General features: G+C 38.1%; 4 protein-coding genes across 21 annotated transcripts; 2 read left to right on the top strand and 2 right to left on the bottom strand.

Annotated features, from left to right (window-relative positions):
- Positions 1-573: 573 nt before the first annotated feature.
- ly6d (lymphocyte antigen 6 family member D) lies at positions 574-1624 on the bottom strand. Its single transcript, XM_039823025.1, has 3 exons — positions 1529-1624; positions 1227-1325; positions 574-1101 (listed from the first exon to the last, which is right to left on the bottom strand). Exons 1-3 carry the CDS (start codon positions 1575-1577, stop codon positions 1022-1024), a joined length of 228 nt encoding a protein of 75 aa, XP_039678959.1. The 5' UTR covers positions 1578-1624; the 3' UTR covers positions 574-1021.
- A 3947-nt stretch (positions 1625-5571) lies between these two features.
- LOC120571854 (P2X purinoceptor 5-like) lies at positions 5572-17850 on the bottom strand. 7 transcript variants are annotated; one of them, XM_039820963.1, is made up of 12 exons: positions 17627-17850; positions 15431-15581; positions 13917-13988; positions 10166-10241; positions 9703-9799; positions 8879-8959; positions 8617-8758; positions 7967-8103; positions 7674-7767; positions 7278-7343; positions 7034-7167; positions 5572-6797 (listed from the first exon to the last, which is right to left on the bottom strand). In XM_039820963.1, exons 1-12 carry the CDS (start codon positions 17761-17763, stop codon positions 6716-6718), a joined length of 1269 nt encoding a protein of 422 aa, XP_039676897.1. In that variant the 5' UTR covers positions 17764-17850; the 3' UTR covers positions 5572-6715. The 7 variants fall into 7 exon arrangements, 4 of the variants coding, with proteins under 4 accessions (XP_039676897.1, XP_039676889.1, XP_039676904.1 ...); XM_039820955.1 differs by having other exon boundaries at positions 7065-7167; XM_039820970.1 differs by having other exon boundaries at positions 7085-7167.
- Positions 17851-19304: 1454 nt separating this feature from the next.
- On the top strand, positions 19305-23737 carry LOC120572205. 10 transcript variants are annotated; one of them, XM_039821452.1, is made up of 11 exons: positions 19305-19382; positions 20029-20316; positions 21067-21168; positions 21301-21351; positions 22170-22226; positions 22303-22347; positions 22500-22685; positions 22785-22832; positions 22904-22966; positions 23093-23119; positions 23224-23737. In XM_039821452.1, the coding sequence occupies exons 1-11, from the start codon at positions 19322-19324 to the stop codon at positions 23280-23282; spliced, it is 987 nt and encodes a 328-aa protein (XP_039677386.1). In that variant the 5' UTR covers positions 19305-19321; the 3' UTR covers positions 23283-23737. The 10 variants fall into 10 exon arrangements, with proteins under 10 accessions (XP_039677386.1, XP_039677380.1, XP_039677360.1 ...); XM_039821446.1 differs by having other exon boundaries at positions 20029-20364; positions 21301-21336; positions 22321-22347; XM_039821426.1 differs by having other exon boundaries at positions 20029-20364; positions 21301-21336.
- Positions 23738-23912: 175 nt separating this feature from the next.
- On the top strand, positions 23913-26507 carry LOC120572601 (zona pellucida sperm-binding protein 4-like). 3 transcript variants are annotated; one of them, XM_039821926.1, is made up of 10 exons: positions 23913-24268; positions 24366-24487; positions 24575-24677; positions 24762-24985; positions 25061-25149; positions 25221-25354; positions 25583-25825; positions 25938-26032; positions 26145-26208; positions 26323-26507. In XM_039821926.1, exons 1-10 carry the CDS (start codon positions 24010-24012, stop codon positions 26412-26414), a joined length of 1425 nt encoding a protein of 474 aa, XP_039677860.1. In that variant the 5' UTR covers positions 23913-24009; the 3' UTR covers positions 26415-26507. The 3 variants fall into 3 exon arrangements, with proteins under 3 accessions (XP_039677860.1, XP_039677866.1, XP_039677874.1); XM_039821932.1 differs by having other exon boundaries at positions 23916-24268; positions 24762-24979; XM_039821940.1 differs by having other exon boundaries at positions 23917-24268; positions 25583-25772; positions 25894-26032.
- Positions 26508-26655: the final 148 nt, after the last annotated feature.

Below are 26655 nucleotides of genomic sequence, written 5' to 3'. Positions count from 1 at the left end.
ATGTTTCCCTATGGGTTAAACATGCATTTTCCCTTTTTTCTCATTAACTAATATAAACACACACAAAACTATAAAGTGGGGCCTTCAGGATTATTGATCACATGGTCCCCACTTACCAGTTTAATTTACCCATTGTTGAATAAGATTTGTAATATGCAACTGACTGTTGGCCCAGTTTAAAGGTACCAGGTGGACCTTCTTGTAAACAAACACAGTTATGTTTACATTTAGCATTTCTCACTAAAACGTGATATGTATAGCAATAAGACCTTAAACATGTTGATTACATTTTCCTCTTAATTAAAAATTTGCAGAGCAGATTTTTTTTACATTTTAAAAACCTGCATTCTGCATTGCGCTACCAGTCTTCTTCTTCACTTGCCGTATGTTTCTATGCACACTTCCGCCAACAACTATTACTGTAATCAGTGGAATAGCATGATAACCCAAATGAAACCCATGAGGAAGACATGTGAGCGACACTATGTTTTTGAACCCATGTGGGACTCACTGTAAATCTTCAGACAGACACTTTTTTTCTGTTTCATACAAAAGACATCTGAAACAAATCGATGAGATCAATTAAAAGATTTATTATTATTCCATTTAATGATTTTGAAACAGATGACTCCCACGAGTCCAACTTTACACATCAGCAGAAACAGAGAGCGACCCACATAGCACTAGGCTGTTGGCAGTGACCCACTAAGTGACATCAGAAAGGGATTAAGTGTGTGTGTGTGTGTGTGTGTGTGTGTGGTTTCCTTGGCACCAGTACTAGTTCAAAACATAGCTGCTACTACCAGTGTGTTGCGCAGTTTCAGAAGATGAGATGAGACTAAATAATTAAACATTTGTAGATTTCATTGAAAATAAAATAAATCAAAGACAGGAAAATCACATTAAAATCTTATAATCTAACAAATCATCTTCCATCAGATTTAGATTTAAGTAATTACTTTTTCATTTACTATTTTCATTAATCAGAAAGTGAAAGTGAACGCTGAGGGATGACTCAGGCTCAGCAAAGGTCGCTTTGGCAGCATTTTGTGGAATAGTCTTCGGCACAGAATTCCTCACAAGTTCGAGAAAGTTCGTCACCTGTTGAAAGAAATCAAAAACGCAACAATTGAACTATCCCTCTGTCACTGTAGTAAATAATATGGTGTCCATAACGTGGACATGAGAAAAAATGAAGTAAATGCAGTAGAATGAGTCCTGTGTACCGTTGGTCTTGGTCTGGCAGTACTGAGCTGATGGCGGGCAATCTGTCTCCGTCTTACAGCGGTCGTCACCTTCACAGGTGTAGCATCTGAGTGTGAGCACTGATGAGAAGACAAAATCCATTAGCATTTACTCAGGTTTTTCACTTGCTACAGTATAATGAAGTTCCTCGTCGAGTAAACAATGTCCATCGGATAGGTCTAATGCATCAGTGATCAAATCAAATGTTTTTTTTAACTAATTGTTGACCTTTGCTTTAGTAAAAACGTTGCAAAAAAAGGGGTATAAACAGAAGTTCACTCACCTTGAGTGCTGCACAGCAGGAGCAGCAAAGTGAGAAGCAGGACCTTCATGTTGTCAGATGGTATGTGGACAAACCTCCCGCACTGGCACTTTTATACTAGCACACACATACCAAACTGAGTTATGCACTTCCTTGTGTATGATATTCCAGTAACTGTCTTTGTTTTCAATTTCACTGTTCCAAAGAAAAGACGAAGCCTTAGCGAACAAAGAGTTATTTAATCTGCTTCATACTTTTGCTGAAGAGCAAGGTGTTGTGTTTCAGGAGAATCGTAGGGTTGCTTTTAACCCTCTCTGGCTGCGGGTTATTAATTCAATTCAATTGTATTTATAGTGTCAAATCCTAAAAGGAGTTATCTCAGGACACTTTACAGATAGTGTAGGTCTAGACCACACTATAATTTACAAAGACCCAACAATTTCCCAAGCAAGCATTAAAGGTCCCATGGCATGACAATTTTACTTTATGAGGTTTTTTTAACAATAATATGCATTCCGCCAGCCTGCCTATGGTCCCCCAGTGGCTAGAACTGGTGATAGGTGTAAACTGAGTCCTGGGTATCCTGGGTATCCTGCTCTGCTTTTGAGAAAATTAAAGCTCAGATGGGCCGATCTGGGGGTTACCTCCCCTTTCTCTGCTTTGCCCACCCAGAGAATTTGGCCCACCCATGAGAGAGAGAGAGACATCATGGCTTTCAAACGAGCAAAGTGGCAGTTGGTCAAGGCCACACCCCCCTCCTTGCCCCCTCTCTCCTCCTCAATAGCTACAGACACAGAAATGGCACATACTAAGGAAAGCTCATTGTTGGACTGGCTCTACTGGCTGTAATTCTGCACCAAGGCTGAAAGAGACTTCAGATACAGTATTAGGGGACCACTAAGGCCTATATAAAAGCATCCAAAGAACACCATGTCATGGGACCTTTAATGATGCTGTTTGTAAACTCTACATTTCTGAGATTGGCTTTATGTCTGACCTCTTAACAGGATTCCATACAGGCCTATTTTGTTCCTGGCACGTCCCACAACCGTACAACTAACTGTTTTGTTTGTTGTCTTGGTTTTTTGGGATAGGTAAAAAAAAAAAAAAAAAAAAAAAAAAAAAAAAGAAAAAAAAAAAAAAAAAAAAGGAAAAAAAGGGGGTGTTGTAGGGAAAGAGGGGAGAGTGTGAAAAAAAAAAAAAAAAAAAAAAAAAAAAAAAAAAAAAAAGGTGGGGGGGGGAGGGGGGGGAAAAAAAAAAAAAAAAAAAAAAAAAAAAAAAAAAAAAAAAAAAAAAAAAAAAAAAAAAAAAAAAAAAAATTGGGGAAAAAAAAAAAAAAAAAAAAAAAAAAAAAAAAAAAAAAAAAAAAAAGGTGAAAAAAAATTTTAATAATTTAGAAAAAAAAAAATTGGAAAAAAAAAAAAAAAAAAAAAAGGGGGCAAACATCCAGTCATCACTTTCAAATCCAAGCACAATACATATACATATTTCTTAATTATAAAGAAAAAACAGCAATAGGACAATAAGACAGAAATCACATCTATAATGCAAGTTAGATGGTTTGGTCAGATCCACCATCCTATATTTTATGGCATATTATTAAAATACATGTGAAATATAATGTGAAAATGTTGTATTCAGTTCACCCAATGATCTTGGATAAAGTCCTCAACCAACTGCCACTATTGGAAATTAATTCAGAATCATTCAGGAAAGCAGTTGACACATAGGAGTTTTATAAATGTATCCTACTTGCTGTATGCTGTATGTTCAAAGGTCCCATGGCATGAAAATGTCACTTTATGACCCTCCAACTTGCCCACCCTCTCTCCTCCTCAATAGCATTTAAAGCTACAGACACAGAAATGGCACATACTAAGGAAAGCTCATTGTGGGACTGGCTCTAGTGGCTGTAATTCTGCACAAAGGCTGAATTTCGGGAAAGAGACTTCAGATACAGTATTAGGGGATTACTATATACACTATATAAAAGCCTCCAAAAAGCAGCATGTCGGATCTTTAAGGACAAATGAAAATCAATAGGTGATTCACTTCCTCAGTGTATAACCTCCAAAAATATTAATATTATCTAATATTTTGTGCATTCATTCAAGGTGAAATACGAGCTTAAAGCTTTGTTGAAACATTTTACATTGAGATATGCCGTTAAACAGCCTGTGCAGCCTCTCCTACATGTAGCTTTGACATGTTTCTGAGGGTGACTACAACTTGAAGTTTCCCTTTAGTGACATCTCTAGGCAACAATGTGGGAGTGCAAAAGAGTGTGTGCATAAGGATTTCTTTTTTTCCGCCTTAACTCAACCTGTTTTCAATGATGCAACTAGTAATGGAAACACTTTCAAGAAATATGAACATTCATGTGGCGACTGTAAGATTTGGTTAGTTCTACTTCCTCCCACTTCCTCGTCCACAAACAAAATATTTTTTTATTAAAAACAAAGAACATATTTGACTTGTTTTCACAGTTAAAGGTGCAATATGTAATACTGACAGCTAGTGTTTAAAATAGTTACTGCAGTACAAAATCAAAATACTGGAGAGAGTCGTCTCCCCCGCCCCCTCCTCCCCAGACTCAAAGTTCACAGAGGTTGCCAGGAGCATCCACAACAATGTTGCTAGACTCTAGTCTCAAATAGCCAGACATTACTTCACAGCACAGTGGAGTAGCTAACGTTAGATGCTGGCTATATTGACAGTCATAAAAGCCTTTGCCGTCCTCTCCACCCAATGGACACACACTTCCTCAGATTAGAATTAGCTACGGTAGGAACCGGTAAAAATAACACTACCTTGACGTCCTCTCCAACCGACTGAACATGCTTTATTGGCTTTACGGCAACAATCACAACACACTGCAAACTCATGGTCCTCCCGATTTACAGCCCCCCTCTCTTGGCTTAAAATAACTTGTTGTCGGCTACGGCCGCTGAACAGGCTACACGTTGTAAACAGCCGTGGCCCGCTTGCCTGGTCCTGCGGTAACATTAGTAGTTAGCAGGGTTAGCATGGCGGCGTTAGCCAGGACCAGTCGGGATCACTTTACTGGCTGTCTCAATTGTTTTTGCAAGTTACCAACTTGGGTACTCTAGCTATATAATTCAGTGTGAGTACACAAATGTTGAAATTACACAAAATGCCCATCCCCTGTAGCCATGATAAATTGGCCTGAAGCTAATTCTTACCTATTCAGGAGGAATGTTAGCCAACTTGGATCCATCTTTCAAATACATCTCCAATGATTATTCAGGGTTTGTTACGTCTCTGGTCACGCAACTGTTAGAAACATGCCGTTTCTTTTTAGGTCGGGTAGAATACGTTTTCATTGATCCTGTTCATTTGTTTGCTGCTTTCATGGCTGTCCTGACGTTACAGCTGAGTCGCGCTAGGTTTATGTTTTTATAGGTAGGCCTATTTCTGGCAACTTGGCCTGGCTGTCAAAAACATAAATTCCGTCACGGAACGGAAATTCAGAAGGAGATAATACTGCCATTAGCATTGTTGTCAGAAAAGATAGTATTTCAACTTAGCATGTTTTCCTTTATATCTGATGGGGTAATTTTTGGATTTATTACAATATTACATAGACTATTGGACCTTTAACTTTCCAGGAAAAGTGTTTACACACACACAAATATGTTTCTTAGGTAATTCAGGATCTGGCTTACTCTGCTCTTATGTCAAAGAAAACTCTTATGTAAAATAAAACATTTTGATCATCATTGATGTCCCTAAAACACGATAAAGCAGACTAAGCTGCACTTGACACATGCAGACAGTGTGGAGAGTTCAGCTCAACACCAGTTCATCATCGTACCGTATCATTTAAACAAGGAATGTTAAAGTTGTGCTGAAGAAAAGCCATTAAACAAGCTGTCACACAACAATGCTGCCACTGATCATGTGTAGGCATGCCTGAGTCGTCCTTGTGAGGCTGTAAATAAATACGTGGGAGCTGTTGACCAGTGTTTTTTACCCAAACGTTTCTTGTGCTTAGTATTACAATAAACAATAGTCACAATGCATACATTACACCACATTGTGTGTCTTATTAAAATCTTTATTTGCACATTTCGGTTACATGCAGCATTTTCTTCTATTAATTTATACATAAAGCTTTTGGTTGGTAAACTGATTAAACAAAATCACATCATGTACCACTCTGAAGAAACATATATGTTGGAGGAAAACTAGCACTTAATGCTTGGTTCACATCTGAGGTATATAATTCATAAGAATCATTGCAAATCAAGCAGCAAACAATGTAAATACTAAAAAAGTAAAGTGATGTCAAAATATAAAATGCTAACTTTTCTGAGTGAAGTTTGCATGTTCTCCTACTGTGGGAGTGGGTATTTTTTCCCATGTGCTCATGCTTTGCTGTGTATTGTAGTAGCAGGATAAGAGGATTTAAAAAAATACTGCAGTCCCTAGAGTCAACCTGCTGGCTAAAAAATACCTAGCACATGTTATCCTGTGGCCTCTGATAGTCTAATGAGAATTTCTACAAGCATAAATGACTCTTCCTTTCAGAAGATAGTGAAGAACCACATCAGTGATATGTGGCATAAACACTGAGCCACCATGTGAGGCCTCTGTGGATGCATTTGATCTAAACAATGATGTTTAAGTGACATTTATACAGCATATATAAACCTTATAATATTAGTGTATCAGAGTCACCATACCGGTTTCATTTTTATGGTGAGGCCCCACATGTGACCTAAAGAAATCTCCTTTCATCCAATCAGCAATCAGAATTATGACCCTTGCACAGTATGTCATAATGACTATTACAAAAGTCAGTATTTCCTTATATGCTAATTTAGTTTAACTATTTATTTTAAAGATGACATTTGAATGCATGTCTTGAATATTGAGTATTTATCCACATAAAATATCTTAAATATAACACATTTATTAAATTCCATAAATGAATAGTTGTTTGGTTAAAAAATAAAAAACTTCACGAATTATACAACTTAAGCTTCAGTAAAAGTGGCCTGGATGCAAGAACATCACTTTCAGGCAATGTTGCTAAAATCGTGCTAATTTCATGGCTAAACCATATAGTTACAGTTCTAAAGTTCGAAAAAAGGAGTTGTTACAAAGGCAAAATATGTTGCATCCTCAAACTGACAAATTCAACCAAATAATTTTTTTAAGACGATGCCTCGTCTTACAAGAGCTTCACAGCAACGCCAGATTCTTCTGCTCCTTGGCAACCTTTCTGTCCTCCACACTGTTGTCTTCAGATGTTGATTTATTACTTCTGTGGAACAGCGACAGATAATTATAAATTTTTGCAAATAAGCCATGTATCATACCAGCATTACATTAGCCAATTCTACATTATGTTAAACTACATATTATCCAGTTTATTACACCATAAATTAAATTAGATCAGCTACAGCTGAATGGACCTACATAATGTTTCAGTTTCTTTGCTACAATGTAAACTTTTTCTCTGGTAACAATACTAGTATAGAAAGTACTGTGATGCTTAACTGCATAGACAAAGAATACTCTACAGCTCTACCCATGTGTTGCTTTTCATACTTGTATCCTTCAAACTTTCTCTCTCGATAGGAGTTGCCCTTCTTCATTAGGTAGAGAAGGATCAAGTCACAGAAGAAAGCTCCCTGTTAAATAAAGTTTCTGTCACAACTGGCAAAATGCAACAAAAACAATCCTGTGCAGTTCTTTAAAAATGTTAAATGTTGTTTAACACATTATGATTAATGATACTTACAGCACCCATCAAAGCCAGCCCTGAGCCAACATTGATGGCTGTTGGGATGATGTTGAACTTCCCGGCCTATGAATAACAGCAGAAAAAATAAGAAATGGGGTTTATTGCAAAAATCATCTTAAAAGCTTACCACTAAAGATACTGTCTGTCTTTTATTAAAAATGTCTTTGAATGTGATTTCATTTTAATATATTAACAGAACCTGCAGTTCACTGAGACGCAAAAAGAAATTATAAGATCACAATGCATCCTAATCCTGTTGTTGTAGATAATCCAAGACCCTACAAGCTTTTGTCAGTTTGTTATGTGCTAATGTGCTTGTGTATTGCATTTATGTCACATCGTAAGGCTTTGGCAGAGCAGACAGTATTCATTCACCCTTTAAAACGCATTCACCTTTCCGTGCACCATGACGTTAAATTGGACACCATAGACTTTGAATAGAGATCGAAAGCTCTCACCAGCAGCATTTTTGAAATACCGAGCATGTCTGTTGGGAGAAAAAAGGGAAAATAAGGAGGTACGAGAATACAAAAAAAATAACACACAATTAAGACGTATGGATACTTTTGTCCTTTCAAATCATGTTTTCAATTGTAAATATGTATATAATTACATTGTTCGAGAAAATTAGAAATATTTGTCTGTGCGACATAGCAACATAAGGCAGTGTCTGCAGTGAGTCTGACCTGAAGTTAAATCCTGCTGCGATGGTCTTGTTGGAGACGCTGACATCCAGACGAGTAAAGTGGTACTGTGGATGGCAGTTAGAGTAGCCTTTGTCAAGATCACAGTCCCACTCTATCACAATGCCAATGGAGCCACCCTGGAAAACACAATACAAATTCAATCACATGTAGCTTCTAAATCATGTTAACTAATCATGGTAAATAGGGTGGGTGCACATCTCCAAACTACAGTCCAACAGGGCCAATGGTCCCCAAAAAATGTCTCCTTCAACACATTGGTGCTCACTTCAGAATGAGACATGCAAATATAGGAACATTCAAATTAAAATTCCCTTAATTAATCTGCCTTTTTGTGGTGCTTCCTTTGCATTTCCAAATGTACTCTGCGTCGGGTTCTGCCCAGATTATTGAAATGATTGTGGTGAACCATGAAATTAATTTGTTTTGGCACTAAATAAAAATGACAGCTGTTTTGCCTCCCTCAAACCTTACCCATCACACCAACCCCTTCTTTTTTATAACATTTGTTCTCCCTATTTTTTCAGCTGTAATGTAGATGTGATAATGCCTGGACTGTTGTTTCTCTTGTTGTTCTGACACACAAAATAATAATATCAAATACAATCTAAGTTGAAAAGTGTATTACTGACAAATGTGGCCATGTCCTGGAAGTTGTATCCAGCTCGTCTGGTGATGTCACCCAGGCGAAAGATGGGGCAGTAGGGGTGAAGGTCCTCGTCAAATCGGCATTTTTTCAAAAAGGAGTCATCAGCCGTATCCAGAACGTTGGACCTCAGAGTTAAGAAGCGCACAGTATTACAGAATGTATGAGTGTCCACTGCTCACTGTACACAACTGTTTCCAGTTAACCAATAGGTTGGTGAGTGTTGAACACAGAAGAAGAGGATTTACTTGGAAAATGTGAATTTGGGAAATTGGATGAAATTCTTTATGTAAATGGTGAAGTTTTCAGCATTTGTCAGCAGAGGTCCTCTGTCAAAAGAAAAAAAGAGGATTGTAATTAAGTGCCACACATTCAGTGCCATGCTAAAAAAAATAACTTGGTCATTTGGTAAAACAGGCAGTTTAGCCTAAACAGATAAGGCCAGGTCAAGCCGCTGAGTATCTGGTCTTTGCTTTTTTTTTAAAGGCATCTTAAAGGTTAGCAAGAGAACAGTGTCGCCTGTCAAAGGCTCAGTAGATGTATTATGGCACAGCCTGATACCCACTGCAGGGCCTGTAGGCCAAAACATAATTTAACATGAATACTGTGCATCCACAGAAACGTTCACCCAACTTTTGGCACATATTACTATTATTATTGAAAATACGTATCTCTCCGACCCACTGTACAATAAGGACACGTACAACAAGTATAATATTTCTTATCTTTTATATTATACTTGTATGTGTCCTTATTGCACCGTGAGCTGGAGAGAAATGTATTTTCATTTTCTCTGTATGTCTGGCACATATTGCAGAATTAACAATAAACTTGACTTGACTTACTGTGTCCTGATAAGTGTCAAACTGAATTTTTAAAGTAATTCATATAGACTACTGCTTTTCGTTGGTCTCTATGAAAAACATTTGGCCCCATTACACATATGCCACAGTGACATCAAGGTGATTTCTGCTGCTTAGTAGTGTCATTGCTGGGTTCCAAGAGTTGTTCAATATATATACAGTATATATACAAAAATGCAAGAGATTTATGTAACTGCAATGCTCATTACTGTGGTTTGAATATTCTTTCAATGGGACACCAGCCGTAGATTTCACAGGTCCCAGTGGAGTTTTTATCTTTTCCTAAGCATTGGCCACTCATAATTCCTGAAGAAAAACAGCAGAATAAGACAGTCACACAGCGTATCACATGTGAAAAGACACTATATTTGAATTTCTGTTGCAAAGATATGGATTATACATAACCAGTTCAAATGAGAGTTGTGCCATTATTTCCAAATTCCATGTCAGTGACATAGACTTAAACAGACAGAAACCAATTACAACCTAGAACATTACTTATCATTAGCTTAAACACTTGTGTTATCTATCATGCATATTGCACTCATTTCCTTTATTTGGAAAACACCATGACAATGAGAGAGAATGTAACCTTGTTGAATTAAGATCAGAATGGCACTAAGCCAATGAAACTTAATGGCGATTTAAAAATCAGCAATGTTTCTTTCTTACCGTTACCAGCCACTATCATCTTCCCCTCTTCACAGTCCTTGTCATCTCGACAGTGACCATTCAGCACTTTAGGGTTCTGAGAACAAACGCCGCAGAAAAAAAGCAGAAGTTCATGAAATATTTAACCATAACAGACCATTTTTTTACAAGTCACAAACAAGGCTCGTAAAATAAAAAATAAAATAAAATAAATACATGAAAGGTTGTGCACAACATAAGAAATAAAATACTCACAGTAAGGGAACATTATAACTTACTAAGTAAAAATGATGTGACGCTAACTCAAAATAGTGAGATAGTTTGTCACATTTTAAGTATTTTGTAATTTTTATATAATTTACTACCTCCTAATTTTGACTTTGTATTTAGATACTTTTCTTGGCAGATATGGGCTCCCATACTTATCACATATATTGGCTGTTGGAAAATAAATTGGAAATGACATTGGGGTAAAATCCCAACATTCAAGGATTGTGTAACCAAAAGATATACAAATATAGTTAAACAACGAGGTCAGCTTACTCAGAATTTTAATCAGGGAGTAGCTGCGAGTTTCCAAGAATGCTTTCAAATAAAGGTAAGAGGTTGCTTTTTTCTTGCAACACCGTTACTGTATGTAATCTAAATGTAGTTAGAGGTTGTTTATGGATGCATGTCTGTGCCTTTTTTTTCTCAAAAATTCTTGTTTTAGTGAAACTTGACTGTGCCTTGCTGGAACATGTTAAAGCTGCAGTAGGTAAGATTGTGAAAATCCAGGACTTCGCCAACAAATTTGAACATCGACAACTTCTCAGTCCCTCCCCCCTTTCTGCTTTCTGCTGCAGCCCAAACCGTCTCCTAAGCCCCTCCCACACAACGGAGTTTGACAGAACTGCCTAGGCATGTCAGACAACATGTTCAATAACTAAACACTAACACAACGTTAACTTTACTCACCAACAGTAAAACGATGCTAACTAGCAGGCTACCGTTAGCCATTTCAGCATCATATCAGACCGACCACTGTGCAAACGTTACTATCATGCTCACCAACGTAGCTTTGTGGACTTTTGACTACTAATAACCAAGTGAAAGATAAATCATTCATGGTAATTATGTTACCTGTTGAGAGGAAATGTGGCTACATCTGCATTGTTCTTCAGATCTTTAAAATCCCGCAGCTCACGCCACCTCTGAAAAGCCACTCCAATATTCACGGAGTTTTGGGAAATCTTTCTGCAGCTCGTGCGCAGGGAGGGGGGAGGGGAGAAAGCTATATATGCGTGTACGTGCCTGAGCAGTGATTGACATGCAGATAGACCCTCCCCTGTGGCCCTGATTGGAGAAAATCAACCGGGAGCGGTGGAATTTTGCCAATCGCACTACAGGCTGTAGGTGGTGCCAGAGGAGCTGTCTTTTTTTTTACATAATTCATGTAGTTCTACTGGAAAATAGGGTCAGTTTCAGCAAATATGACAGAAAGTTAGTTTTATAAGACTTACCTACTGCATCTTTAAATTACCGTTCCTACCCAAGTGTGGCAGCCTTTCAGGCCCAGGGGCTATTGGTGAGGGTCTAAAATATATACAAGAGAGGTGTTTTATGGCTGTGTGTGCTTGTACTCATGTGCTTTTACAGGCCTGCTGTTCTTCTTGGCAGATGCAGTGAGGCAGGAGACCAGAAGAGGCTGAGTTTACATACCAGGAACCCTTTGGAAATTTGTAGCTATAAATTTTAGCTAAGAGAATGAACAGTATAATTGACACACACACACACACACACACACACACACACACACACACACACACACACACACACACACACACACACACACACACACACACACACACACACACACACACACACACACACACACAAACCAATAGAAAGGGAGATGTGTCAGCCTTTGTTAAAAGTTAAAATTATTTTGTGTGTTTCTATACTCATTGTGCATTGTGCAAATTACAGAGTGACTTTAGGGGGTTACTGCAATGTGTAACTGTTTTCTTCATCCTGGCATTTTTTTTAAATTGCACTGATTTGTGGTACTTCTGGTAGCTGACTGGCTTAAGTAGCCATTTATCATGAGAGATAACATCCTTGTCTCTATAGTTCACTGAAATTAAAAGATAAGGGTATCTAAGTGTAGATAAGTTTCTATTTTTCATTTACATCTCTTCTCTAACCTCAGCAACACATTTCCCACTGTATCTTTAAAACATGGCCAGCTGGAATAGTTTCCAGGTGATGAGATGTCAAACATTGGAAAGTAAATGAAGCAACCTTAAGATAAACACTAGTCACAAACCGCCCGAAACTGCGAGCGAGCGGCATCATGGAGAGAGAACACAGCGTCTAAACAGCACATCAAGCCCTCCCAACACATCTTCGCCAACATTATAGGTTGATTTTTACTAAACAACACCCAAAACGACATGACCATTCTTCTTACTGCCGCACGGTGCCGATTGCATCATGTGCCCGTTTGTTTAACATAACGGGCACAGTTTTAAACTCTTAGTTAACGTTGTCAAAGTAACTAGTAAAGTTTATGAACAAAAATACTTAGGTTTAGTAAAACATCAGGTATTGGCTTAAAAGGAGTCACGCAAAACTAATAAAATGAGGACGTAATGTGATGTCACGGATGTCACTGATCAGTAAAACTTAGGTTCATTTTAAAATGACGGTTGACTTTTGGTTTCCCATGGAACATGAACCCCAGTCTCCTGAGTGAAGGTCCTGTTTGTTTGACCCCATTCACCACTCCAACCTAACTCCTCTTATACTTTGTCGCCTCACTTCCTGCTTAATATTGCTTTTGATAATTACTACAGCCACGAGAGGTTGCAGCCTAACAAGAAACATAGTTGTGGATCTAATTGTGGGTCATTATGAGCTGCTTGCATAGTTGTGCAATACGGCCGTTTTCTGGGTGAGGATGGGCTGGCCCTCCAGCTAGCTGATACTCACAGCAGTTGGTATCCTAGTGTTAAATACAAACATGTTTTTACTTTGAAGCACTGTAGGAAAATTCAGCTCTCTATAACATAAAATAAGAGAATACATGGGCAATAAGTGATTTGCTCACAGCACCTGAGAAGCCCTTTGGTGAGGAGCAGAGAGTTTTCCTGGAGTTCGCTCAGAGTTGGAGTAATATCACTCGCCCAAGTAGCAGAAGTAGCAGTGCTTCGCCTTCTGAGAATATAGTTCCCAGTTTGTATACGGTTAGAAGATGGCTGTGTCTCATGTGACCTTGTTATTTGTACACGTTGTGACTATACAAATCACACGTAAATAGTAAATAGGCGTTATTTTGTCACTTATTGGGAGCAGTAGGCTAGATGGAGCCGGGTACCTCCAGCATCTGTGCTAAGTGAGGCTAGCGGTGGGTGCGTCAGACAGAGTTACGACACGCATGGAGATGAGAAGGGTATGTAAGGACTTATTTAACTCTGGGGGATAAGGTGAATAAGCTAAAGTCCCAATAAGTCGACGTGCTCCTTTAATGGATTGTTGAGATGGATTTAGATTTTTTTTTTTTTTTTTAAATGGAGGAGGATAAAAAATGATGTACACCTGACAAACAACTTTGACTTGGTGAGGCAAGGATAACACGACTACTGCACTGTTTGTGTTTATTCTGTACTACATTGTAAGATAAATTGATCATTACTACTGGCATTATGATTAGCAAATTAGATCTAAGATACTATTTATTTTGACAGCTGCTATTACAGTAACTGAAAGGATCTGTGTTCTGTATTCTTACCTCAGCACAGTATCCCAGCTTCTGGTTTGGCGTCTCTAAGAAATTAGTTACGACAAACAGAACAGCTTCACCCTAGATGTAGAGAAAACACTGTGCATTGGTCTTTATGTTGACATCATAACATGATGACCCCTGTGCTGCCTCCCTTTCTCCTTCCCAGCATTGGACTATCTATCTTAAGGGGACCCCTTAAGATAGAAAAAAGTAGATGAAAAGATTTCTTTTTACAATTAACACTATGATGATGAAGGCATTTACAAACAACAATGTACAGTAGTACAAAATGCAAAAACCATACTTTGGTGTTCCATTTTTACCTCTGTACTCAAAATGTCACTACACCTTTTTTTTCTTTTTACAAAATGATTAAAAAACAATGACAACAAAGTTAATAATTTGAATACAGATGAAACAAAATTTAAATAATCTAAACTAAAAAGGAATCAGAATCAGATTTAGGTTTGAATTGAAACACAGTCAAACACTATAACTAAGCTTGTTTACAATATATTTAGTCAAAGCTGATCTTTAGAGCAAAACATAAAGTGCATCTTTGGATGGGAAAAACAACGATGAATGGACATGCTACTGACTCTTCAGGTCATCCCCTGACCCTGCAGACCTGTCCCTCTCAGCGATACTGTACCAGCCATTTTAGTAACACCGTTTTTGCTACATTATGTTAGTTGTCATGTTCTAACTATTCCACCCAGAAACCTATTTTATGTTGATTTAAACCTCCCTGTGTCTCCTCTCATTCCCAAAATGTCAAACTACTCCTTAATTCAACCAGTCCTGTGTGAGTGGCTGTTTGTTTGGGTCCTTATCCTGCTGCCTGAACAGCAGTCTGTATCCACCACGTTCCACTTCCAGGATTTCCGCTAGAAAATCCACCGGATTTCACTCTTTTCGGCCGAATGTCCGTTACCTTCCGCTTTCTTTGTGTTGTAATTTTAAACTCTAGCCGATTTATGAGGACTATGGTTAACTGCTCCTCAGATCTCTGCAGGGTAAATCCAGACAGCTAGCTAGACTATCTGTCCAATCTGGGTTTTCTCTCGCACAGCTAAAACAACCTTTGAACGTACACACATTCCACGAAAAGAAGTTCCTTCCCGAGGCTATTTTGCAGCAGCACCGTGGCTCCGCTCAGCGCTTAGCACCGCCCAAGACGATTGTGATTGGTTTAAAGAAATGCCAATAAACCAGAGCACGTTTTTCTCCCGTCACGGAAAGTGGTGTGGACTAGCCAGACCCTCCTCAGCAGCGCTGTGAAGGAAGGTCTGTCAATGTGAGACTACCTGAACAGTCCCACATCATGTCAGCCGGCACTGACGCATGTTACTACTGCAGTTCAGTTAAATCCTGCTTCATCCATTAATTCAAGCAGGCATAGGGAACAAACGCTTAGAAAGGATGATTTTGTTAACTTAGTCGAGCCTGTAGCAAGTGTGTCTTTTACACATTTTTAAAGTGCGTACTACATACTTGTACTGTTGTGGAAATGTTTTCACCTGTGGTGGGATGACATAGTCCTCCGGTCCCCAGACCAGCAGACCAGACTCAGTGGTGTTAGTCACTGAGACCCCCTTCAGTTTAGTTATAATAGAGCTCTGGATGGCCTCGTCTGTCTCCTGGTAGCCCTTCTTGTTTACGAAAACCCACCTGTGGGTGAGAGGAAAAATGTAACGGCTGAAAGGTGTGTTTAAAGCATCTTATTTAGTATGTCGTTGTCATTATCATATAAGATTCTTATATGGAGTTACAACTAATTGCTATGATACTTTTGGGTCTAGGACTAAAATGGTGGCCTACACTATTACAGAAACACTGTACCATAAGACAATTATTGTTTACTCTTATGTTGACTGTATTTGATACCTGTTGTTTTTATAATTAAGCACTTTGTTACTACATACGTCAAATGTGTTTGCTAGATCAGGCTTACTAGGGTGAGTACTGTTAAATTGGGACACTTTTTGAAAATTTGAATTCTTGAACAATTTACAGAATTTTCCATATGTCTAAGCTCCAAACATGATACCTTTATATAAACATCAACCCCCTTACTAAAAAATGCAAAAGAAAAAAATAAGAATAATTTAAAATAAAATCAATTATTCCATCTCAAACACAATGTGTCCTAAGACTTTTTTACAGGCGCTACAGGCAAAACTGGACACCTTATATTGAGATACAAAAAATGATACAAAATAAATGGGACACTCTCATTGTCAAAATAGGACACCTTATTTTATGATACAAAAGACAGAGACATTGAAGAAGAGGAGCAATTTCAACATTTAATGTCTTCAAATAACACACATAGCCTAATAAAATACAACAGCAAAAGTACAGTATAGCATCTCTAGAACATCTTTTTTCCATTCTTTTTTACTTGCTCTTGCTTCTCTTCTCCTGCCTTTCCATGTTCCCTTACCTTAGATTCTGAGGGTTTTAAACTATTCATATACCTTTTTATGTAAAAGTATAATATATTTAATATTTGTTTACAATATTATACATCTCAGTTCTGTACTCTGGGAATTACTGTCTTTCCCTTTTATAGGGAAAATAGCTAGCTACAGCTTTTTGTATTGAAATGCTGCTTTGCATATGAGCTATTTAGAGAAATTATATTTGATCTAGTTTAGAAAATGATTAATCTGAAGACGGCAAGTATTTTATGATCCTCATCCTGTCAAAATGACAAAGAGCAGTGTCCCGGTTTGACAATAATAGAGTGTCCCATTCTAACAGTAGGCAACTGGCAAAATGGGACAATATCAAAATAAGCATTTTCCAAAAGGTAAAAAAGGCTTTTGGAATTACATTAGAAACTATACTGGAATGTATCTAGGGTTGGGCATCGAGAACCGATTCCTACTTGGAATCATTTAAAACATTCCGATTCCATCGGAATAGTTTCTTTATTGGAATCGTTTGGAGGATTTGGCTTCAAATCTGATCATGGGTTCCAAATTTAACATGCGCAAGTTTTGGTTTCCGTAGCGGCCAGGCGCTTGTTGTGTTACAGCCATGGAGCACAGTAAGCGGTGCTCTAGTGTGGCTTTATTTTACATTGAAAAAGCCCTGTCAAACTTCAACCCACCTTTGAATCAAAATAAAACTTTCCTCTTATTTTCCTCTTACCCGTTTCAACTCCACCACTCAAAGAATTGGAATCGAGAATCGAGAAGAACCGGAATCGAAAGGAAGAATTGGAATTGTAATCAGAATCGTTAAAATCTAAACGATGCCCAACCCTAAATGTAACAGTAAGTGTTGGGTTTTAGATTTCTCAGATACTCTGAGAACTGGCTCTGGTGTCAATGCACGTGAGCCACGCCTACTCATATGACGTCAAATCCACGTGACCTTTTTTTCTTATATACCTTTTAAACATATTGGGTTCATTTCTCTAATCCTTGAAAATATAATTCATTGCAAAGCTTATCTGTGCCATTTTGACAGTGTCCCATTTTGACAATACTCACCCTACATCTTATTTTTTATTTTTGGGTTTTGCTACAGGGTACTGAACAAGCCACAGTACACTGGACATTAGAAAAACTTTGTGTGACAACTGTTCTCCTTACAGACATTTGACATTTGCTTAGGGTTAATTCATTTATACCAATTTTACCAATTTATCACATGTGAAATGAGGTGAGAAAACTACATAGCCACGACGTAATTCACTGACTTACCCTATAATGTAACCGATGAAAGATAACTGAATAAGTCTGTACAAAACTCCAACTTTCTTATTTTTGGCGACAATGTATTTTTCCGTTTTATAGTCGAACAAGGAGAGGAAGCATCCTTTGAAGAAGCTCCCGGCCATCCTGCAGCTGTCCACGGACAGTTGGGTGTCAGTGTTCCACGCCAGAGAGTTTCGTTGCAGCAGCACAGGTGGGGCACGCTCCCCCTACTGCTCATTATCATCAGCCTCAAGTCAGAATCAACTAGCACAATATCCGGGTGGGAATTTCAAAATAAGACTGGACATGGAATGACATCCGGTATCTCTTTTTTTTTATTTATTTTATTTAATTTTTTTATTTAAAGAACATAAATGTAGGTACATCAGTATGTAAAATATAAATAAAGGTAATAGAAAATGTAATGTATATTAAAACAAATGTATCATCCTACATGAGAAATGTATCAAACAGAAAATCAGTCTTAATTACCTTCTTATTCTTAATGTCTCTTGAAATATTGACATATTGGTGCAGTTCTTGAAAAAAGTGTTCAAAGTTTGGTTTGGAATCCGTCCATTTCTTCTTGTGAATGTGGAATTTTCCCATTAACAAGATTAACTGTACAAACTAGACAACATGTTTGTCCATCTCATTGCCTTCAAAACAAATAATAATGTCTTTATCCTCAAATTGAATTGATTACACAGTTTTCCTTCTTAAGATGTTGAACATCAACCCAAAATATTTTAGTATACATACGTATGGTGAAAGAACAAATGACAGATTGTTTCTTCTTCATCCGCTATTCTTTTGGATACCTATACATCATAATTGTCATCATAGTCTGGATCAACGGAAGTACTTTTCCAGGACATCCTGCGCGGCTTCCGCTTCTGTTCTCTGTGTGTTGTCGTTCTCAAAATCCCTTGGTTTGGATCAACAACAAACTTCGAGCTACTAACTGGGATGTCATGCAGGTGCTCTGAGATGCGGCTATGATTTTCATCTGTGTTGGGGTGGCCTTTAAATGTTTCAGATGGTCAAGGTTGAGCTAATTTAAACGTAACAGAAATATCAATAAATAACTTTGATGAAGCAATTATGAAGAAAAAAATGTCCACCGTATTATAAGTGCTTGTTAGATATATCATTATTCCTATTTATCAGTATTTCTTTTTGTGGTTATCACAAATCAGCAGACACAGAGGAAACCTGGGTAGTGTTACACGCTGCCTACAAAGACCCCAGATTTGATCTTAGCTTAACATAAAATATAGGTTTAAAAATGTGCTACTTGTCTTTTAGACCTTGTGCTTTTTAGCCTTGGTGATGAACTTTTTTATTAACCTTTACATATGCCATCACAAGACCCCTTTCTCTGGAAGCATCAACAGGAAGTGATCTGGAGGAGGAGTTATTTCAGGCCTTTTTCTCACAATCATCTACATGTTCATTGTGTAAAAGATAAATATTTATTGATTTAAATTTAAATAGTTAACATGATCACCTTACAAGTTGAAGAAAAAATGTTATGTCAAACATTATGGCTGCCGTTCATGTGAAACTAAAAGACAACAAAGCACTTTCGAAAATAACTAAATGACCCGTGATGGTCTTGTGGTTTTGTGCCGTGATGCTTAGAGGGGGTTAGCGTGCAGCTTTACCACATTGCTGCTCACACTGTACAAGTTGCTGACAATGACTGCTGACAGGTGGATTGTCCTTTTAGCCCTGTGCTTTATCTGTGTGTCTTCAAATGGTAAGTCCTTTTGTGAATAAAATTAGAGAATGAAAATATAATTTATATAAAACGTTCCATGAATAAAACTCCCCCTGTTTTGCTACATTATAATTGTTTGATCTGTTTGTACATCATTCAGTCAATTTCAGTTCCTCAATCTTTGAAGTCTCGTGCTTAAATATTTAAGTTAACATACTTAGAGCTTAGAAAATTGTTGACAAGAAGACAAGATATGACTATGGACTGTGGACTATGGTGTTCGTAATGTATTAAATGATATGTCATATTCATTATTCCCCCACCCACCTTTAAAACACAATTTATCTAGTAATATTGGGCTAATTTGTAAGAATTTGTGGGAAGATTATAGATTATTTTTAAAAAATCAGTTTCAATGTTATATATGTTTTTAATCAGTGTCTTTAAAAAAGTTGTAATTTTTATATTTTTTTTCTGCTCAATTTTTTGCTAAAGTATTACCAGTCACATTTAATAAATGTATTCCCAGCCCTGACAATTAATTTAAAGATATCCAGACAAATGTTTTAAATATGTACGGTAATAAGGAGGACGAGTTTTTACTGTTGGTACTCTTGGTTATTTGAATATGACATAAGCGACCTAAAGTTGAAACTTGTTCTTGTATTTCTCTTTTCCCGTTAAGAAGAGAACTCTTGTGAGCAGCATTCCAGTGTTTGTGAGACGCACACACTCAGCGCTCCACTTGGCTCCTCTGTGCTCCTGCCATGCAACTTTTCAACAATTCAAGGCGACTGGGTGTCCTGGGCCCACAATCTTAAGGGGATTCTGGTCCATATCAAATCTGAAGGCCTTATTAAGTTCCGGGACCACAGGCATGGTCGGGTGAGAGTCTTTCCTAACCAGGGCTCAGAGGGGAACTACTCCATCTTCATCGATGGACTTAACAACTCTGACCTCGGGTGTTATCGCTGTAAGCAGAAATATAAATGTCTTCAAGTGAAGTTGGTTGCTGAAAGAGGTAGGTGATTTTGGTTTGAAAGTTTTAAAGGTCCCATGACATGGTGCTCTTTGGATGCTTTTATATAGGCCTTAGTGGTCCCCTAATACTGTATCTGAAGTCTCTTTCCCGAAATTCAGCCTTGGTGCAGGATTACAGCCACTAGAGCCAGTCCAACAATGAGCTTTCCTTAGTATGTGCCATTTCTGTGTCTGTAGCTATTGAGGAGAGGGGGGGCAAGGTGGAGGGTGGGGGTGTGGCCTTGACCAACTGCCACTTTGCTCATTTGAAAGCCATGATGTCTCTCTCTCATGGGTGGGCCAAATTCTCTGAGGGGGCAAAGCAGAGAAAGGGGAGGTAACCTTACTCCTTAAGACCTCATAAGGAGCAAGATTCCAGATCGGCCCATCTGAGCTTTCATTTTCTCAAAGGCAGAGCAGGATACCCAGGACTCGGTTTACACCTGTCGCCATTTCTAGCCACTGGGGGACCATAGGCAGGCTGGGGAAACTCATATTAATGTTAAAAAACCTCATAAAGTGACATTTTCATGCCATGGGACCTTTAAAGTAATGCTTTCTCAATACTGAGCAGCAGCCTGTGCGGAAACATGCGGCCTCCTTCCTTTCCATGGTCACAAACCTCCCCCATCAGAGAGGACAAGTGAATGAGCTAGAGTTTCCTGTGAAATACATATTTGTAAAACCACAACTTATAATGCAGATGCTCTGAGTGAAGAGATGAGGCTATTGATTTTCATCTGTGTTGGCGTGGCTGCTTTGATCCTGCTGAGCGTCGGTGGCTACTGCTGCACCAAGTGCAAATGTAAGTATTTGCTCAGTCTTGCACTCTCAGACCACACAGATGATAGGATAAAAGTTGGTTTTGTTAGTTCATTTGATGGATTTGGTGGTTATTTTAAAAAAAGAAACTTTATTATTAAACTTTTTATTTCAGTGTGCTGCAATAACAGAAAGCAGGACAATCCTGAAGGTACAGGTACTGAGGGTAAACAATAATTTCACAATTTACCATTTACATTATATTCATCTTCTGTAGAATCTTTCTCGGTACACAGATACTTTTACATTAGAGCACAGGAATATACTGTACAGAAGGCCTACAGCACTGTACATTATAGCCAGTTAAGGCATCTTAAATCCAAATTAAATTATAAGGAGTTGCATCTGTTAAAGTTATTTAAGAAGATATTAATATCATGCACAGGACACTGAAAATGCACACAACAGAGCACATTGGCAAATTCAGTGATGAAGTATAGCAAATACACAACAATGCACATTCTTTTTTAAAATGAATAGATTTTTTGGGTGCACGTTACCGAGAAGATCGATACCACCCTCTGTACATTCACTTAACGTGAAGCTAGAGCCAGGAGATGATTAGCTTAGCTTAGCACAAAGACTAGAAACGGGTAAACAGCTTGCCTGGCTCTTGTCACAGTGACGCCATGTTGTTTAAATTGTAATTATGAGCAACCTATAGTTGGGAAAACCATCCACATTAGCCTTGGAGATGTAATTGCGAGATAATCTAAATTTCTAACAGTGATGATATCTCCCACAAATGTCAACAACCGTTTGGCAAAATTGTTAGTTAAATTTTTTAAGACTTTGAACAGAGGCAGGTTAGCTATTTCCCCTGTTTCTGATCTGTAAAGGACCAGTTTCTGTCTTTGTGCTAAGCTGAGCTAACCTGCTGCTAGCTGTAGCCTTATTTACAAGATTAATATGAGACAAAACATATTTCCACCAACACCCCAACAACTATTCCTTTAAGTTGCTTCATATATTGTCCCACTGCAGGTGTCAGTGCTCCACCCGCAGAAACAGGCAGAGCGCCAGTAGAGCAACAGCACAGAGGTAATCTATCTCAATAATGTGATGAGGGCAAGTCATATGTCTGTTGTGTTTTCTTGACAAGAAACCTGTGTCATAGTGTTTCCTTTTCCTTCAGGAGCAGGCAATGATCATCTTGTTTATGGTGCGTTCACACAGCTCTTCTTTTTTCTTTTATCCTTTCTTTCCATGTCATCTATTGATTCACCTTGCTAAAAAGCTAATGTCTTTGTTATCCCACCTAAAACATCCCAATTGTCTGAGTCAATATTTAAGCTTATCTTTTCTAAATATCAGAAAATGATGACCAAGGCCCATCCAACCAGCAGGATGACCCCATCAGAAATTATTGCAGTCCAGTATCAGAAGTTCTGCCTGATCCGCAAGGGACTCAACCCATTCAAAGTGCCAGTGGGATTTATCCAAACTTGAACCAGTTTGAGAGGATGGAAAGTCAGAAAAAGAAACTGAGAGTTCATCAAGGTGCTTAATATTGAGCAGAATTACTGCTCTTTGTACTACTGGTTACTCTTATTATCTTGACAAACTGGAGTAACTCAGTCTTATCTCTAACCTCTTCAGAACTCTTCAGCAGATTACGGCAAACAAGTCTCAGTCGGCATTATTACGGTAATATATCTATCTTTTTTTTCATAATTTCAATGCTGTCAGGAATTTCACTTATTCATTTCATTATACAGCTAACCAAAGTGAAATCAGCCAGCAACAAGCCATGGCAACTCAGGCAAAGAATAATCGCAAAGGTATTTTGATTTAATTTCATTTGTCAAAATGATTTAGCCTATCTGTGTGTCAGAATAAATAGCCTAATGCAAAAATAAATCTCTTACATTAATCACTTATTAATCACATATTTTGTTTTGCATCAGGTCTGGGGAAGAAGAAAGCCAAAGAAAGTGAGTGCTGACTTCATCTGTGGAGATCTTTCGGGATGAAATAATACTGTGCGCTCAACCGCTTTCCCCTTTTCCCTTTCATTTCTCCGTTGTTTCCTTGTCAGATGCTGAATACAAAAACCCGATTTACAACAGGAGCACAGACCAGCTCAACCGCCTATAGAGAGAGTAAAGGAGAGCTTAAACAGCTTTTGAGATATTTTCAGTATCAACATCCTTTCCAATGACATATTATACCTGATACATATATTATATTTGTTTGCTGTATAATTGCACTGCATTTCCTGTACATGTAGTAGACAATGAGTGATTGCTGTTTGGTAAAGACTATCAAATAAAGATCTTCACAGACAAATCGAGACGTAGTCCATGTATGTGTTAAATTAGACAAACCTGTGTATGCAAGCTGTACTGAATGCATGTGAGAAGCAAAACAGTAGGCCTACTTTTATGACCATATAAATTGCTTTATACTTTCAGTTTGACTTGCAGACAAAATGAAAGCCTTTTGTGGGTTTCCATAAACCACACTACATTCACAACTACAGACAGTTTAGAGTCTCAGGTTCACCTGCATGTCTTATTATTATTATTATTTTTGGGGCATTTTCAGGCCTTTATTTGGATAGGACAGCTTAGATTTGAAAGGGGAATGACCTGCAGCAAAGGGCCACAGGTTAGAGTTGAACCTGCAGCCGCTGCATCGAGGAGTAAACCTCTATAGTTGGGCGCTACTTGGTGAGCTAACCAGGGGCCCACCTGCATATCTTTTAACTGTGGGAGGATACAGGGAGAAATGCCCCAGAAACTGATTTAAACACAGTACCCTCGTGCTGTGTGGCAACAGAGAGTTGCTTTTCCTCTCATTAGAGTTGTGCCAATTAAGCCAAATGAGAAGCAGCTGCTCCACCTGTCAGAGTCCTCCGTATCCAAAGATGAGGAGCCACAGTACACACTGCATTTTGGTGACATTTGTTTTGTTAGCACTGCTTCTTTTGAAACGTGAAGCCCATGCTGCTTCAAAACTATTGGAAGCAGCAGTTGCTAACAATATGAGTAATGATGCGTCGATTTGCCACGATGGGTTCATGTCTGTTTACATATCAAAGGTGCAATTTGCTGGTCTTCCTTTCACCATTTATGTTCAAGGTAAGTCAGACGCTAAAAATAAATGATAATGATCAATGATGACACATAGCTTTGAGGTGTTTTCTGTGCTCTTGTTTGTGCCCAAAATTACACACAGATGATCACAGTGGATATTACCAAGCCATCGCTATAGCAAAACAGTGCCACTACTTTCTTGGAGGAAATGCCACCTTTATTTTCCTAACAGTTGCTTCCCACGGATGTTTTGTGAGAAGACAAGTAAGCTGAAAAAATATCTTAAGCTATTTCTAATGCATGTTTATACAAACGTTTTCCATATTCTAATCTTACCCTTTGTTTTAATAGAAATACACAACAAATCTGACTGTTGTCATCATGGCATTTACAGACAGGGGAAGAGTTGAAATTGTCAAGTCAATACCTCTCATCTGTGAAAGAAAAATGAAAGGTAGCAATTCTACGAGCACAGATAAATGTCATGTCAGTATGTATGTCGTTTATTAATAATTATTTAGTGTTTGTTTTGTTACAGAGGTGAACAAAAATGATGATCCACTGATATCTAGAATTCTTTTCTGCAACAAGGATGGGTTCAACATTACCATCCCTCAGAATGCCACAGTCCCACCTCTGAACCTGGATGCAGTCTGGATCCCTTCCAGCCAAAGCCACAACTGTAAACCCAAAAAACGATCCAAGGAGGCCATCACTTTCAGCTTTCCATTTACTGATTGTGGCACTCAGTCTGTGGTAAATGTATATAGATCACATCCACAGTCTTGAGACATTATTTTTGTGACTAACCATAACAAGTTTGGTTATGTGATACAGATAGCAGATGGGAGTATAACTTACTGGGTCAACATTGAGGTGAAACAACAACTGCGGAAAGGCTCTATATTTCGTGACACTCCTTTCCAGTAAGAAATGAAAATGTTCCACTTCTCCTGCTTTTTGAATGGACACTCATTTACGTTTTCTTTTTTTTTAGTTGTACTGTGCATTGTAGCTTTGCGCTAACCCAAATTACTCAACTGGGCATCGAGGTTCAGGGAGAAAAATCTGAGTACATGTCAACACTGAAGAGCGAGGGAATACTGAGGACTGAAATGAGGTTTGCCAAAGGTCAAATTAGTCAAGTTTTTGCTTTTTATTTCTAATTTTTACTTTTATTGTTCATGAAACTTATTCCATCTAAATGTGTGTATGTATGTTTTTATTCAACAAAATGTATTAGCCATGTAAAATACCATCAAAATTTGTTAAAACATGAAAAGTTAATCAATCACATTTACTTTAAAAGTTTTAAACTTGGATCATAGAGAAGCTTTTTTTTTCTTCTTTTATCTACAGACTCCAGTTACAAGTCTTTCTATTCCTCTCGAGGTCCTCCACCAGTAACTGAGCTTGGCCAGCCTGTGTATGTGGAGGTGTTTGTTCTCAAACATGAAAACAAGGATTTGGTGCTGCTGCTGGAAGACTGCTGGGCAACACCGACTAAAAACCCACATGACCCACAAAGATGGAATCTGCTTGTTAAAGGGTGGATTCACATGAAATTACCAGACATTTTACCAGTGTTTTATTATCCAAAAGGTAATTTACATGTAGACATCTTGGCCTATACTTTGATCAACCAAAACGCCTCTTTGTATCAAATCCAGATGTCCTTACAGTGGTGATAGGCACAGAACTGTTGTGTTACCAGTTGTCCCCAGTAAGGAGCTGAAATACCCCGCTCTTCATAAATGGTTTGTGGTCAAGCTGTTCTCATTTGTGAAGCCTCCAACAAATGAAAACCTGGTATGTAAGACAAAGTAAAAACAAAACGAAAAAAGAAAATAGATGTTTTATTAATCTCGCTGGTGTATTTTGGCCTTGGTGATTTGTTTTACAATCGGATGTTCTCCTACAGGTATATTTCCACTGTGATATAGAGATCTGTAAAGGACCAGCTTGCTTACAGTCCTGCAGCAATAGTAAGTTACGCTGCAGCCTATTGATCCTTTAAGTCTAATGAATATTGGGTTATTGATTTATTCACTTGCTTATATGTAACTGTGAACGATTCTCTGTTTTTCCATGTCTTTCAGGAAGGCGTAAATTAAGACGAAGCACACCAGGGCCAGGGCAGAGCATTCTTTACAGTGTAATCTCTGGTGGACCTCTTCTTTATCTACTGTAAATAACCAAGTTATATTTGGAAGCACAAAGGAGAACGGTTCAGTCAATAACTGTCTATGATTTTGTAATGAAAATAAATCTAGTCCTTTTCAGATGTTGCACTTCTTTATTTTGGGTTGTTGTGAAAAAATTGTATGTAGGCTACCCTATGGTTGGTGGGCTCAAAGTGAAGACCTCAAAATACATTTAATTAACTTGAGTAACATTTTTACATCCACCAATGATAAATGATTTGTTCATTA

This window comes from Perca fluviatilis, chromosome 2 (assembly GCF_010015445.1).
Source record: "Perca fluviatilis chromosome 2, GENO_Pfluv_1.0, whole genome shotgun sequence".
NCBI lineage: Eukaryota > Metazoa > Chordata > Actinopteri > Perciformes > Percidae > Perca > Perca fluviatilis.
The sequence above is the reverse complement of the archived record's forward strand: the minus strand, read 5'-3'. Positions and strand labels throughout refer to the sequence as shown.